At 39.4% G+C, this 17607-nt stretch overlaps 1 protein-coding gene across 1 annotated transcript in view; it reads left to right on the top strand.

Annotated features, from left to right (window-relative positions):
• Window positions 1-17607, top strand: part of LOC136863589 (cytosolic carboxypeptidase 6) — a 1034988-nt gene that overhangs the window by 923000 nt on the left and 94381 nt on the right. Inside the window, exon 10 of the mRNA XM_068226007.1 lies at window positions 12336-12446. Within this exon, the coding sequence (XP_068082108.1) occupies window positions 12336-12446 (111 nt within the window). The remainder of the gene's footprint in view (window positions 1-12335; window positions 12447-17607) is intronic.

Genomic DNA, 17607 nt, shown 5'->3' on the forward strand with positions numbered 1-17607 from the left:
CTGCCTCATCTGTTGTTGGATTCCAGTCCTACATCCACATTTCCTGTCTTTAACACTTCCTATTGTACTCCTTACATAAAGTCGTAATGAGTCCTAATTTTAAGTGCAAAACCACCATGGGTTATGTTCATGGAGAGAATACCTTCGTATTCTTCCGTATTACGGAACAGTAGCGTAGCTAAATTCATAATAAAAGCTCTCCTCCCCTATACCAGTCAGAACCGGTCTCCCGTTGACTACCTCTCGTCATTGAGATAACAAGTCCCAATGAGAGTAACTTTTGAGTAGAATATACTCAGATGCGAAGTGAACTAAGTTAAAATCTTCTCCGATGTGTAGACGTAGAATCGTAGTAAGAGTATCTTCCAAGCGTGAGAATCAGAATCAGAATGTCCGAATCTCCGAATCTGAATCTGAATGTGAGTCTGAATGAGAATCTGAATGAGAAAGTCCGAATGTCAATCTGAATGAGAATGTCAGTGTCCTCTCCAGCCCTTGTCGGTGGTATATATTGGTTCAAAAGTCTCCTTCCATCAGCCATATCACATGGTCCAGTAAGATTCGAGGTCTCATCCCTTCTCCCTTGTATAGCTGTGCATCCATCACGTTGCTTCATTACGTTCATTCACATAGGCTGAACTTTCCCGCTGAAATAAAGCGTCTCGAAGCTGAGTTTGAAAAGTGGGTGTTAATAATGTATCAACTGCCTTTTCATGAGGTGGAGAGGATAATATCTCTCGTAACCTCGATGACGTACTTTTCCTGGAACTGGGCTGAAATTAGCCTGCTGACTCTGGTCACCTCACAACGGCTATTGGAAAATTTACTGCAAGTTATAAATATGCGTGATGTTGAAATACTTTTCCCAATAATTTGTTCGTTCAGAATACGTTATAGCCGCGATACAAAGAAATGAAATGATGATTGAAATGGATGATAAAAGCCCTATATATATACATATTAATTTAAAATGACCTATCAGTGATTAAATATATACATATTATCAATTAAATATATAGTTCAATAATTAAAAACATTCAGTGATGTCCCAAACATCACATTCGCCCCTCTGAGCCTGAAACAAGTAGTACTTCGTTGAGGGCTCACACTTACACTTTGCCACTTACGTTTCACTTGTTTCCAAACCAACTGTACATTCATTCATTACTGTATACAACACAACACTATTTTACAAAATTACAACTTGATGATTCCACCTACAACTTAATAACAGATAATATATAACACTTCAAAATTTCCATTAAAACACAATATTACAACTTAGCGAGTTTCTGATGTCTGACTTTCTCAAATGTTCGTCACCTCTTGCTGATTTCATGAATCCAGTGTATGCAACACTTGACAATTCAATTTAGATCTGTACAAAATTTACATAAACATCGTATTACTCTTTCAAGTGTTTATACGTTCTTGCTGTATGACTATCACTTCACACACGCTAACACATTCACGTGGTTTTAGCCTAGGGTAAAATTATTGCAAGTCTTTATGAAGACATAATATAGTCTACGGGGAATTTACAAATTTTAAACTGCAATATTAATGATCCTCGTTATATAAAATCAAATACTAAATTACCCATACATGGCGTTACGTAAAGAGAACAGACGAAATCTTGGTAATGAACTCGTGTCAATCGTATACACACACATCGTGTAGCAAGCAAAACAAAACTTGGGAAACTCCACCTACCAGAGAGCAGTCACTCCACGCTGCGACAGGTGTATATTATATAAGAGATAAGCGTGGCCTGGCTCACTGACCTATATTCCAGCACTATGGAAAATCCACCGGACTAGTAATATATTTACGTAAACTTCGAATGTTGAATGAACCCAATAAAATGCAATCACCGTCAGATAATTTATAAGCACAAGGTCCTAGTTTCTTATGTATACGATAAGGTCCTTGATATAAAACTCCAGCCATATCATCAATAAAAGCCGTGGCGAAATCACCATGCCACATCACCTAATGCAATATTTAATGCTCTAATTAAGGCTGCAGAACTAGTCTTCGTACCGTAGGGAACGCGCTGAAACTGATACAAGCTGTACTTATGACTAAATGCTGTCAGAGGCCTGTCCTCTACTCTCAAAGGAATCTGCCAAAAACTACTTCTTAAATCAACAGATGAAAACCATTTTTTACCCTCAAAGCCCTGAATTAACTCTTCAATAGTCTGTGATTTTAACTGGTCAGTACAAATACGTCTATTCATATCCCTCCCATCAATGCAAATTCTAACGCTCCCATCACTCTTAGGCACAACGATTAAAGAATTTACATACTGGCTATTAGACACTTCAATTATCCCATCAGCTAACATAGCTTGTATCTGATCGTCAACTGCCTTGGCATATTTGTGTAGGATAGCATACCGTGGCCCGCTGAAAGGACTGTCATCCAGCACCGAAAAAGAATGTTCATAAACATGTGTTTTACCGGGTTTCTTAGAAAAAATCTCAGCGTGTTCACATAACACTGCCAACAATTCGTCTCTCTGGACTTCCTCTAATTTACTGTTACTCGCAGCTTCAAATAAGGCGTCCTTCTGATCCTCTTTCAACCACAACTGGCATAAATTAAACCCCTCACTGGGTTCCTCCTCATATCTAGAAACCTCAATAACACTCCACATAGAACAAACATTCGTTTTCCTCTGAATTTCATTTTTCAGTTCGAGTTTGACATACTTATTATCCCACTTCAGATTTACCGTTGCATCATCGTAATCTAGCTGAGCCGATTTTAAAGTCAGCCAGTCACATCCCAAGATGAGATCAAATACAAGGTGAGGAATAACCAAACATACCTGTACTGAAATAAAACCCTCTATACAAATCGGCACCGCAACCTGCTTGCATATTTGTTTCGACTTTTTACCAACAGCTGTAATAATGAATGTAGACTTAACAGGCATCTCTTCTATCATAATACCCTGTTTAACTAAAGAGTCATACCATTCTGAACTAATACATGATTTCTGACTTCCAGTATCAATTAACGCGTGAACATACGCCCCCCAAACTTCTAATTGAACCACAGGATTAATCACTTCATCACCCGAATCTAAATAATTATTATCTGGTTCACACATAAGGTCTTCCTTAACATCTAGGTCATATGGCAATAGTTTCATAACACAATTCCTAACTACTTCCAGGTAAGGCTGGAATTCTGACCCATCATTACAGCCTGCATTTAGTTTAAAGGTTGCGATCGTGTACCTACACTTGGCTCGTTAGTAACTTGTCCTCTGACTTGTTGGGCATTTCCCGTTCTATTTTCAGGTGCGCCACCCCTACCGTTATGCCTTGGCTGAAACTGATTACGATTCTCGTAGTTTGGCTGTCTCCTATTGTCCCTTGGTTCACTATGAGGAACAAAATGATGTGAGTTTCCTGTTCTATGCCCAATGTTTCCTAGCGCATCAAAACTCCCTAATAACTGCTCCATTTCCTGAATACTTTTAATACTTTGCATACACGCTGCTTCGCGTACCCTGTCTGGAAAATGTCGTAACAGTAATCTGACTACATCTGAATCAGCCGTGATTCCGTCTAAATTCTGGCAAATCATAACATGTGACAAAAATACTCAGTCATAGAGACACATTCATTATGTTTGAATTTCCCAAATACTACCCTTTCTCTTTCACGGCTTTGAACGTTTTCGTTCCAGTATTTGTCTGTGAACTTCGTCTTAAATTCCTCCAGACTTTTCATGTTACTTTTATAGACTGAAAACCAGGAACGCGTCTCTCCCACAAAAGCATGATCAATAATGTCGATCGCCTCTTCCCAGTCCATAAACCCTTCCTCAATCCGTTTCCCAAACCGTTTTTCTACTATTTTCAGAAATTCTAGTGGATTAGTTTGTGTCCCATTGAACTTCAGTAATTCGATTTCCTTACTGCAAATCCCTCCATGATTTTGCCTCTCAGTGTTAACTTGCCTTTCTCTTACTTCTCGTCGAATGCGTGCTTCTGCCATCGCTATGCGGTTATCTACATCTTTATCTCTTCTTTCAATTTCATTCACTACAGTGTTCTGTTTTTCTTTCAATGTCTTAATTTCCACTGTATTGCCTTCTACTATAGCAAACTTTTCTCTTTGTTCCCTAGTGTTGTCTTCTATTATACACTTAACGGTATCGATCTTGTTTTGTACCTGATCTTTAAATTCTTTTATTTCTTCCTTTTGGATCTCAACTTTATTATTAACACTTGTCACCTGTGTCTCTAACTCCTTTCTAGTGTTGTTGCTTTCTTTTTCCATTAATCCCAACAACTCACTCCTCTGCTCTACAAATTTCTTTTCTACCTCTTGTTTGTTTTGCTTAGTTGTCTCTTTCTGTTCCTCTATCTGCTTGTTAAATCTTTCATTTTGTTTAAATAATTCTTGTAACTGTTTGCTATGTTCGTCCATCCTTTTATTAGCTTCTACCTTGTGTTCATTCAATGCCTTACTTAATTCTCGTTTAGTTTGTTCTACTTCATTTTTGATTTCTGATTTAGTTTGTTCCAATTCCTTTTTTATTTCAAATTTATTTTGTTCCATTTCATTTTTTATTTCAGATTTACTATCCTCTATCTTACTTAACATTAACTGCATCATTTCAAGTAACTGATTATTATTACCCTCACTGTTAGGGCTAACCTCCGCCTCACCCCCCATCGTACTATCGTCTGAATCTAACGTAACTTCGTCATTCCTACTCTTATTCCCTTCGCTATCTTCGCTCCTAATATCAGTTTCCTCCTCTACACATTTATCTAACTCTTCCTTAGAATTACTTAAAGTACTACCCTTCAGCACGTGTCCACTACGCAGCGTCATGTCTTTCTCCTCTTGCTCAGCCATGTTACCCCCAAAATCAAACACACAAGAAAAATATACTGTGGATACACAACAGTTACCCCCAAGCTACTGATTTTATCCTTCTATACCAGTACTTAATGATTTACGAGCCCCACGCTGGGCGCCAATATGTGACGTACCCACTTTGCCCACAGATGTATGACAAATTTTTAACGTGGCGGGTCACTTTAATATTAAATTAAATAAATGATATGTCATTGTTTCTCCAGAAACAGTATCTCAAGGGCGCCAGTCTTCAAGCTTATGGCTTGAAAACAAAAGTAGATAATTAATAATAATAATAATACTAATAAATAAAAATGCGTAATGAGACTCAAAAAACTCCCAGGGGTGGGGTGAACGGAACACAAATCATTAAGTACACTAACTTGGAATTTAAGGACCATTAATAATCATTTCATAAAATACAAATTAAAACAGCTATTTATTAAGATGAAAACGTGACGTAACGGCGTATTAACGAAATCTGAACTTACGGAAGCAAAAGAAAAAGAGAATGAAATTAACTTTAAGAAAATGAACTGTTGCGCGAAGACTTGCAGTAACTTATGCCATAAGCTCACCAAATGTAGACTCTGTTGTCTTGAAGCTGAAGATGGGTGGATTTCTCGTACAGGCTGCCTCATCTGTTGTTGGATTCCAGTCCTACATCCACATTTCCTGTCTTTAACACTTCCTATTGTACTCCTTACATAAAGTCGTAATGAGTCCTAATTTTAAGTGCAAAACCACCATGGGTTATGTTCATGGAGAGAATACCTTCGTATTCTTCCGTATTACGGAACAGTAGCGTAGCTAAATTCATAATAAAAGCTCTCCTCCCCTATACCAGTCAGAACCGGTCTCCCGTTGACTACCTCTCGTCATTGAGATAACAAGTCCCAATGAGAGTAACTTTTGAGTAGAATATACTCAGATGCGAAGTGAACTAAGTTAAAATCTTCTCCGATGTGTAGACGTAGAATCGTAGTAAGAGTATCTTCCAAGCGTGAGAATCAGAATCAGAATGTCCGAATCTCCGAATCTGAATCTGAATGTGAGTCTGAATGAGAATCTGAATGAGAAAGTCCGAATGTCAATCTGAATGAGAATGTCAGTGTCCTCTCCAGCCCTTGTCGGTGGTATATATTGGTTCAAAAGTCTCCTTCCATCAGCCATATCACATGGTCCAGTAAGATTCGAGGTCTCATCCCTTCTCCCTTGTATAGCTGTGCATCCATCACGTTGCTTCATTACGTTCATTCACATAGGCTGAACTTTCCCGCTGAAATAAAGCGTCTCGAAGCTGAGTTTGAAAAGTGGGTGTTAATAATGTATCAACTGTCTTTTCATGAGGTGGAGAGGGTAATATCTCTCGTAACCTCGATGACGTACTTTTCCTGGAACTGGGCTGAAATTAGCCTGCTGACTCTGGTCACCTCACAACGGCTATTGGAAAATTTACTGCAAGTTATAAATATGCGTGATGTTGAAATACTTTACCCAATAATTTGTTCGTTCAGAATACGTAATAGCCGCGATACAAAGAAATGAAATGATGATTGAAATGGATGATAAAAGCCCTATATATATATTAATTTAAAATGACCTATCAGTGATTAAATATATACATATTATCAATTAAATATATAGTTCAATAATTAAAAACATTCAGTGATGTCCCAAACATCACAACCCTACCCGAAGATTGGAAAATAGCTTTGATCCATCCATTACACAAAAAAGGCAGCATGAAGAACATCAACAACTACAGAGGAATATCTTTGCTACCCGTGACTTACAAAATTCTATCACTTGCCATCCTGGAGCGTTTGGAAGCACAAGTCGAACATCAATTAGGTGAATACCAAGGAGGGTTCAGAAAAGGTCGCTCAACAGCTGAACAGATCCAAAATCTCAAAACGATCATCAGATATTGTACACTAAGGTCCAAGCAGTATGTGTCTCTCTTTGTGGACTTTAAGAAAGCGTACGACTCCATTGACCGGGAAGTCCTGCTAAACATCTTAAATGAATTTGGAGTGTATTTGAAACTGCTGGCATTAATTAGAGCCACCCTGACCAATACAAAATCCAAGGTGAAGTTCCACGGATGTCTCTCGCATTCCTTTGACATCAAAACAGGAGTCCGACAAGGTGATGGGCTATCCCCGATACTCTTCAACTGTGTTCTTGAAAAGATCATCAGAACCTGGCGGGTGAGATTACAGGAAACCAACTACAGTCCATTGAGAATAGGAGCCAAATCCAAGGGGATCGCAACAGACTGCTTAGCATTTGCAGATCATATTGCTGTTCTCTCAAACGACATAAAAACCGCTAGAGCTCAAGTTGAAATTTTAAAGGAAATTGCCGAACAAACTGGTTTGCAGATATCGTTTGAGAAAACAGAAGTAATGACTAACATCAAAGAGGCTCCACCAAAACTCCATACAAAATACGGTGACATCACCCGAGTAGACAAATTCAAATACCTGAGTGAGATCATCATGAAAATGGACTGGACAAAGAAGCACTTGAGGAGCGAGTACGCAAACTGGAAATAGCCCACCAAACATCCCGCACAATCTACAACAAAAAATGCCTTTCCCAAAAGACCAAGATACGTCACACTATGAAACAGTTCTGAAGCCAGTAGTTCTATATGCAGCCGAAACCCTGTCTCTAAATGCCAACAAAGGACTCCTTGAAGAACTAGAGAAAAGAGAACGCAAAATTGTGACAGGAATCTTGGGATCAAAGTACAGAAATGGAATCCATCAAAAGAGATCCAACAAGGAAGTCTACAGCAAAATAGAGAAAATTACCGACACAATCAGAAAAAGACGGGTACGATTTTACGGTCATCTGAAAAGAATGGACGGAAGAAAGTTAACTAAAGAAATATTTCACTTTTTTGATTCAAACCCCAAAACCACAATTCCCTGGTTTAGAAATACCAAAGAAGAGCTGCAAATGCCACATATCTCAGCTGAAGACGCCCTTAACAGAGATCTCTTCCGCAAGAAAATATTGACGAACGGGCTAAACCGAGACGAGCAACCGAAGAGAAGACACGGTGCCCCTTGGACAGAGGAGCGTAAGCAGGCCCACTCACAAAGAATGAGGGAAATCTGGGCTCTAAAGAAGGCCAAGTTCAGTGTCAAATGCAATAAGACTTAACGTGGTCCTTGATGGCCCCAGCGAATTATATATATAATAATTCTGTACGCGGCCTCTCCCATGGTGTAGGGGTACGGTGCCTGCTTCTTACACGGAGGCCACGGTTTGGATTCCCGGCCAGGTCAGGAATTCTTACCTGGATCTGTGAGCTGGATCGACGACCACTCAGCGTACGTAATTACAAATGAGGTGTTAGGTGGTGAGATAGTGGCCCCGGTCTAGAAAGCCAAGAATAACGGCCGAGAAGTTTCGTCGTGCTAAACACATGACACCTTGTAATCTGCAGGCCATTGGGATGAGCAGCGGTCACTTGGTAGTCCATGGCCCTTTGGAGCTCTTGCAGCAGTGGTTTTGGTTTGGTTTGGTTTATAAGTACAGCCCTTTCAAGGCAGACCCACTGATGAGAGTGGGTAGTGTCTGTCGTGTGTAGAAAACTGCGTGTTATTGTTGTGAAGGATGGTGTTACGTGTGGAGTATGAGTTTCAGGATTGTTGGACACAGTACAAACACATAGCCCCAAGCCAATTTTCTGCTAGTGGTTTAACTTCGACACTAACTCATCAAAGGTTTACGGCGAAGCAAGTATGGGAAATGGCTAGGGTTGAGAAAGAGCGGCCTTGCCCTTAATTAAGGACAATCCCAGCACTTGCCTGGTGTGAAAATGGGAAACCAAGGAAAATCATCATCAGAGCTGCCGAGGGTAGAATTCGATCCCACGATCTCTCGAAGGCAAGCCCAAAGCTACAACCCTGAGCCAATGGAATTAACCATTTTGAGATTAAAATTCCCGACCTTGCCGGTAATCGAACCGGGGCCCTCTGAAGCGAAGACCACTACGATGACCATTCAGGTAAGGAATCATACTGAAATCAGAATAAAGCAAACCAAATAATTGTAAACAAGTCCGACAATTTAGGTGAATGTTCAGCGTTGAGGCCTTCGGTTTGTATGGTCCGGGTTCGATTCCCGGCCGGGTTGGGGATTTTAATCACGTCTTATTAATTCTTCCGGCCCTGGGACTAGGTGTTTGTGTTTGTCCCAAAACTTTCCTCTTAATATTTAGGCAACACACTACACTACCTACTAACCACCACAGAAACATGCAATAGTGATTACATACCTTCATATAGGGTTGGCGTCAGGAAGGGCATCCGGCTGTAAAACAGAGAAACATCCACATGTGCGACACAGTTCGCACCTGCGATCACACAGGTGACCAAAAATCGGTAGTAATTGAAGAGTAAATATTGGAAAAATTACAATGCTCTCTACCCGAGCAAAAAGTTAGTCTGTGTAAAGGTAATTAGATCCTCTGGTAGGGTGGCACTAACTGGGTAGCGTTCATTCCTGCTGTAGTCTGTGTGAACCCCAAGGCAGTGAAAGGCACTTCCCTCATAGAAAGAGAGAAAATCTCTCTCGATCACACTGCCGAGGTCAGACGATCAGCAAATAAGCAATTTATAAATCGATGGGATAATAATGGGATAATACAAAGGAATAACTCCTTGCAGAAAGTGAGAGATATTTCCGTGAAATGTTTGCAGACGAAAGCATCTCAAAGTTGTATATTGACATATATATTCCTCATCTCCAGAGTCATCTAGAGGGAAAAGATATCACACATCTTACTAATAATATTTCCGAAGAAGAAGAAGTGAAGCAAACGTTAGACCATATACTGTGCCGAATAAGACTCCAGGCTATGATGGGATCCAGTATGAATGGTATAAGACATTCTGGAATATTATCTGTAAAGACATGACACAAATTATTAATTATGCCATCAGTCATACGATAAGTGATACATTTACAGAGGGACTTATCATCCTAATTCCCAAACTCTCCATGTGCACGTATATTAGTGACTATAGACCTATTAAAATATTAATTAAGTACGGAATATAAGCTATTGGCCAGCATCTTAGCGAACAGAACCAGAACCATCTTCCCTTCATTAATGAATAATGGACAGGTTTGCACTATACGTGGGAAAAACATATTACATAATCTACTGGCAATTCGAGATGTAATCCTATATAATTCAGTGTGTGACAATGCTTCAGGAGCCTTGGCTAACATTGACCTCAGCAAAGCATTTGATAGGATAGCACACTCTTATATTTGGAAACTTTAAAAAAGTTTCGGTTTCCAGTGTCATAGAAACAAAACAGCACATACACCGAAAGGCATCCTCACGAGTTATGATTAATGGATTTCTCTCAGCAAAAGTTTTCAGTAAACAAATCACATAGAAAATGATACCCATTATCCATGACACATTTTGTCTTGGCAATAGAACCCCTGATTCTAAGTTTGAAAATTTATTTTGCCGGACTAAATATTAACAACAAATGTTTAACAGTACGCACATACGCGGATGAAATTACCCTACAGTTGACCAGTGACTAAGATGCTAATAATGCGCAAAAAACTCTAGAGGCCTTCTACAAGGTGCCAGGTACAAAAGTGAATTATAACAAATCCTCATTATTGCTATTAGTTTCAAATGAAAATCGGCAAATCTTTGACAGCTCCAGGATTCCAATTGTAAACCACTGCAAGATATTGGGCATTACCTTTAGTAGGTATATTTCAGAGACGATAGAGACTAATTGTGCATCTGCTCTAAACACTCTACGATTTCATGTAAATAAGAAACTGTCAAGGACGCTAAACATTTTCCAAAAAATTTGGCGTATTAATATTTTTGCGCTGTCGAAGCTCCGGTATGTTTACCTAATTCTCCCAGCCTCACATGCCATTTGCCAACGTGTAGAAATGGCAGTTTTATTTTGTCTATGGAAAGGCTGCAGATACAGAATAAGAAGAGACCAACTTCATCTGACTGAACAGGATGCTGGCTTGCTCTTAATTGCAGTTGAAAAAGGAAATGCGCAGCACCCTTTCTGTCTCATATTAATAAGTCATTGTACACAAGAGGAGATGTATCTGATAGTGCAAAGCTAAAATTGTGTGTAACTACAAACCTAAAATAAAAAACATCCATTTCGATGCTGCTTTAGGAACGCTCTCTCCAGTCTACAACAACTTCCAGAAACAGAAATTACAGATGGAAATTTGGATAAAGCTAAGAATATATACAAATTCAGATTGATGAAATATAAATCAGCTCCAATAGTACAGCAGAAATATCCACACCGTAAATGGAAGCAGATCTGGAAGAATATATGGAACAAATGTATCCCAAATGAATGGAGAGTATCGCTCTATATGTACACAAATGAAATCATTCTGATGGATGAGAAAATGAAAAGGCATGGACAAGTTTCTGATAACAAATGCCTGGTATGCCATCATACGGACAATCTCGTGCATCGGGTTACAACATGCGGCAATGCGGCATTAGTTTGGAGATGGACACTAAATGCTATCTACCGGATATCAGAGAAAACAACAACCAGTGACAGAGTGAGGGAGATACTGAATCTGGAACTAAATTACAGACAGAACGAGAGCGGAAACGCTTGCATACGGAGAATAGCTGTCGCCATTGTTTGCAATATCAAGGCATACACACAGTGTAAAAGTGTGACATTAACTGCGTTTCTGGATCACCTCACGAAAGAACGCTGGGAGATGGTCAGACAGAATTGTCTTGAAAAAGCCTTTGGAAAACATCTTTTCAAATTCTGCAGTACCTTCCTATTATGTTGATGTGAAGAGTATTTTGTGTTTAGTATAATTGTGAACATACTGTAAAACGATTATGACAACGAAGACGACAGACATACATATCACTAATCCTACTGTGAAAAGGGAAAAGGTGATTTTTTTCAGTTCAAATTTTATGTAAACAACTTGTTCTCTTGTATCAATTTTTAATTTTTTAAGATACAAACTAGTAAACGTTAAAGTTGCTGAATAATTATAAACGGGTTTTAATTTTTTGTTTCTACTCACACGTTTTCTTTGTGCGGTCATGACATATGTTTAAAAACCATAAATCTTTCTCCTTCAATCAGTAGATTTTGGTTTGGTATTGCTGCCTTATTTTCACTTTGTACTTGTAATGATTTTTGTATTTGTGTTTTGTATATGCATGTTCCTTTTTATGTAACGCCTCAGGGAGAATTAAATAAAATGTTATTAAAAAGGCACGTGCCTCTCCAACAGACAGTTACTGCCCTACATTCAAGGACAAAGTTCAGTCAACTTTAACCCCACAGTACCCACACGGAGATTTTCTAGTAATATTGTATCGCCTAGTAAACTATTGTTGTTTGACAGCAATGCTTGCTTGTTTCACAGGTACGAGCGTCATATCGTGTTCCCGAAACTCCTAGCTCAGAATGCTGAAGACTACCTCGCAGCGAACACCATGTACAACAGAGACGTCGGGAAGGCCGGTACTACTAGACGGTATGTTAATAAACCAAATTAGCATAAGCCAAAAGAAAATGAAGTAACTCAGACTTCAGGTGTTGTGAGAGAGGAGTCTAAATCTGTTCGTGTAACTGACGGCACAAGAGCAATGGAAACTATTGTGCCATAGAAAAGTAAATAATTGAGAATTGTCTGTTCACAATGAGCTATTCTTATCCTAAGGAAGTTGTGGAAGAACGCAAGGAAACGTATAATAAAAGGCACGTGGAACGTACCCATGATTGGGTATGGTACTGCTTTTAAGGAATTATATCATTCTGGAATGGATTGCTCATTCGATAGTATTCAACTGCTCTCATGCATGTGGACGAAATACTACAAGAAGTATTGAAGTGTAAATATTATCTTTTGAACAGACACTCTTCAGTTCCTTAACATATGACCCAACATGTTTTCCCATATGCACACCCACATTAAACTCGAATTTAATTACTGCCTCATGTTCCACAGCCATACCAATTTGTAATATTCCACCATATCACAATCACAGCCAACGCATAATATCGAGGGTTTAGTGTGAAACTAACGCAACTACAAAAATGGCATTTTCAGGAAAGACAAAATCGCTCTTCTAAATACAATGTGTTTGATACTCTGCAGACCAACATAAGTGAAAGAAAATATATTATTACATATTACTTCCTTAAGAACCAAAGCATCACATATCAAGGAATTATTATGTTTATAAATCATGTTCAGAATGTTCCTTAAACATAAGCAAAGTAATTAATTTGGTTAATAATTACTGACATACGTTTTCATACCACCGAACGAGCTGAAGAAGAAATGTGAAGTTACTTTGTCTTCACAAAGAAATATAACTTTTTCTTAGCTATCTCCTTCATTGGTATCTCTACACTTAACCCCTTTCTTATTTGATTCTGGTTTTTAACTGGCATGAAGAAATTGTGTTGTTCGGTTGGTAATTGTATGAACATTCATGTTAATTTGCCGAAACAAAGGCAGGGGCTGTATCGTAAATAAGACCACGGCTGCTACCTTCCTAATCCTACCACTTTCTCATCCTTGCGTCATCGATAACCTCCGAGGTGTTTGTACGACGTTAAACCATTGTGTTGGGTATTCATCCCGAAGGCTGGTTTGATCCTTTGCAGCTCCGCCAACAGCTGTCATAAATAGCCTAGGCGTCACTGAAGAGGCGTACTAGGGAAATGGGGAGTGAGGTAGTTTCCCGTTGCTTTCCTCACCGAGCCCGCCGCTGCTATTACATATCAGTCTGCCAAGCCCACTGAAATGCATGCACCAACCGACCCTATAAGCGATATCTTCACACCATTCATAACAGGGACTGGCTGCATAAGCAATGGTATTACTAGCATGCTCATACCTCAGTCACTTTCATATTGTCAAAGCCAAGGATGAGACTGAGACAGGTCAACGAAAGTAACAAATTTGATATAGCCCATACCAGAAGACATAGTGCACTGTAAACACTACATCTCGCCAGCAACGGCATGTTAAATCATTAGCTTAGAACAAGCCGAAATTGTATTCACAACACACTTCTTAACAGACAATACGTTTATTTCACATGAATATATATATTTGCTTTACGTCGCAAACGACACAGACAGGTCTTATGGCGACGATGGGACATTTAACGTTAAGAATTTCATCCTTCGGGTTCCGTATTGAATCAAGATGCACCGAGCTCGATAGCTGCAGTCGCTTAAGTGCGGCCAGTATCCAGTATTCGGCAGATAGTGGGTTCAAACCCCACTGTCGGCAGCCCTGAAGATGGTTTTCCGTGGTTTCCCATTTTCACACCAGACAAATGCTGGGGCTGTACCTTATTAAGGCCGCGGCCGCTTCCTTCCCACTCCTAGCCCTTCCCTGTCTTATCGTCGCCATAAGACCTGTCTGTGTCGATGCGACGTAAAGCAACTAGCAAAAAAAAAATCATGATTCACAATAAAGAAAGAAAACGATAAGATCCACCTTTTCAATACTATATATTACGTGAAAATTTTTACATTTCTGTTAAATCATCACGTTTATGAACTTTTGGTACCGGTTTCGACAAAACTATATGTCATCATCAGCCTAGGACAAATTATACAAAGACAATAAAATACATTGATCATGACTATTAGAGTATTATCACAGTAGTAATTTAGGAAATATGCGTGATAAAACTAAAATAGTATTTACATATGTAAGCTGATAGTCATTAATGTAATAGTAGTCGTTTTTATAAGGTGTACACCTTAGTATTTATAATTAAAAAGAATGACCTGTTAAAAGAGAATTCAATTTTTAAATTTGTAGTAAAACGTAATTATCAGCTTTTGGATTATCGTGCTTTTATCTGTTGAACAGTCTGGTTCATTTTCAGGGAGGATTTTTTTTTTTTGCTAGTTGCTTTACGTCGCGCCGACACAGATAGGTCTTATGGCGACGATGGGACAGGGAAGGCCTGGGAGTGGGAAGGAAGCGGCCGTGGCCTTAATTAAGGTACAGCCCCAGCATTTGCCTGGTGTGAAAATGGGGAAACCACGGAAAACCATTTTCAGGGCTGCCGACAGTGGGGTGCGAACCTACTATCTCCCGAATACTGGATACTGGCTGCACTTAAGCGACTGCAGCTATCGAGCTCGGTCAGGGAGGCTTTAAAGCCATGTTTGACATACTAAAGAAGTAAAAAACACTTGGTCATAGGTTGTTCCACATGAGTATGTACACTATGGAATGTAAAGAATATTCTAATAGGGCTTCAGCTTGGACTTAACAGATGAATTTTTAGTAGGCTGGAATGTCCAATATAACCAAAATAGATGAGATAGTAATCACTGCAGGTTGATACTGACAAGCAAGGAGTTCATTGGACGATAGGACAGGAAAGGGCTAGTAGTGGGAAGGGAGTGGTCGTGGCCTTAATTAAGGTATCAGAAAATTGCTAAGCCGAATTTAATGAAAATCTGTATATAAAGTCGGGGAATAAGGCTATAGATATTCTTTTCAGTCTAGGAAAAATGCTAGATTGGGGGAAAGATTCAAATTTAATTCTCAAATATCTCAGATTTTCCTGGTGTGAAAATAGAAAACTACGGAAACCCACCTTCAGGGCTGCCGACAGTGTGTTTCGAACCCACTATCTCCCGGGTGCAAAGTCACAGCTGCGCGCCCCTAACCGGACGGCTAACTCTCTCAGTCACCATAATAATACTAATAATAATGGCGTATGGCCTCCGGACTGGTGCAGGTCTTTTTCTAGTAGACGGCCTATTAGGCGACCTGCATGTCTGTGAAGATGAGGGCCCTACCTAGGATGATTTCTAATGTTGAATACGCCACACACACACCCAGCCCCCGAACCATTGGAATTAACCAATTAAGGTTAAAATCCCCGACCCAGCCGGGAATCGAACCCCGGATCCTCTGAACCGAAGGCCAGTACGCTGACCATTCAGCCAACGAGTCGAACTCAGTCACAATGTTTTGTAGTTACAAATTGTCTACATATGTTTATATTGTACCGGTAAAAGGTTCCCGGTACAATATATACAATATATATAAAAATAGGAGTTTTGTCTGTACATTGCTCAGAATTAAAAAGTTAATGCTAGGTCTATTTCTGTATCGGTCGAGTCCGCAGTAAGAAGGAAATACGATTTTTAATATTCCGTCATGTATGTATGTGTGTGTGTGTGTGTGTATGTATATATATATATATATATATATATATATATATATATATATGTCTTATACGGTTTTTTACCATACAGGCTACAATAACAGAGATATCCATGTCAACGCCGAGTATCGCAGACATGGCCATATGGTTCAATCGTGTTAACTGGTAATGGTGGTGGTTTTTGTAGTGGTTCGAACCCCACTGTCGGCAGCCCTGAAAATGGTTTTCCGTGGTTTCCAATTTTCACACCAGGCAAATGCTGCGGCTGTACCTTAATTAAGGCCATGGCTGCTCCCTTCCCACTCCTACCCCTTTCCTGTCCCATCATCGCCATAAGACCTATCTGTGTCGGTGCGACGTAAAGCAACTAGCAAAGAGAAAAGGTTTTTGTAGTGATTGTCTTAAGGTGATCATCAGCCCGTATCGGCAAGGATAATTGTAAATATAGCTAACAAAATGAGAAAAAGTCGTGAATGAACGTCATAAAAGTAGAAAGAAGAACTTCTTTGACACGGGATGCCCTAACATCACAGAGTCAGAAGAAAACCTACAATATCGTAAGCCCATACAATTGATTAACATTACATTAGCTATTGTTTTCTGTGATGTACTTTGTCTCTTCTGCTACCGCTCATCTCTGACAGATGGAATTACTGCTGCGTGTCGACTAGAACAGCATGCCTGAATACAGGTGGGAAATAGCTGGGGAGTTAGAGATCGTTCTTCTGTGTTCTGGTAACTACTGGTACTTGACCCACTGGTCCATCATAGTATTTCATCTCTGCTATGAGGCGCTGCTAGGAATGGGTAGTGTGCACACTTAACGGAAAAAGACGGCACAGCAATGTTTACCGCTGTCTGTGGCCGGGTCATTCCAGATCTGGAATTTGGCATATTTATAACACCTACATAGTACTGTTCGTGAAAAGTGAGAAACTGTGCCATTTTGCATTTCATCGAGCATTTCATTTGTTAGCATTGTTTTTAAACACGTCGTTCCAGCCTGTTAACATTGTATTCAGACAAGAATACTGACATTACTTTTAATGACTGTCCGCTTTGATTTTAATGAAACTTAGTATTTCAGTTTAGAATAAGGTCGAGTAAGATCTTAGCCATGGATTTTTCAAAACATGTCAGCAGTAGAGGTACTTCACAAGGGGCTTAAAGCATAAAATTCGATTTGTCTCTCTTACGGTTGGTTGTATACGAAAATAGCTCATGGCGATATTTTATTCTATGCCTTTTTTCGAAACAACAAAAAATAAAAGAAATATCAGTGGAAGACGTGTGAAGATTTAAGTCTTATAGCCGGCAACTAAGAGAGTTGCTACGAAGATCGTTCCGGCAACGTTTTAAGGGCTTTGTACCTCTGACAGTATTCTTAGAATTTTAATCCAATTATTGCTTTCCTTTTATACTGGAAAGAAAACGTCAAACCAAGGTCAGCAATAATGCCAAAATTACGAAAGTGCAAAAAAG

This window comes from Anabrus simplex, chromosome 2 (genome assembly GCF_040414725.1).
Source record: "Anabrus simplex isolate iqAnaSimp1 chromosome 2, ASM4041472v1, whole genome shotgun sequence".
NCBI classification, from domain to species: domain Eukaryota; kingdom Metazoa; phylum Arthropoda; class Insecta; order Orthoptera; family Tettigoniidae; genus Anabrus; species Anabrus simplex.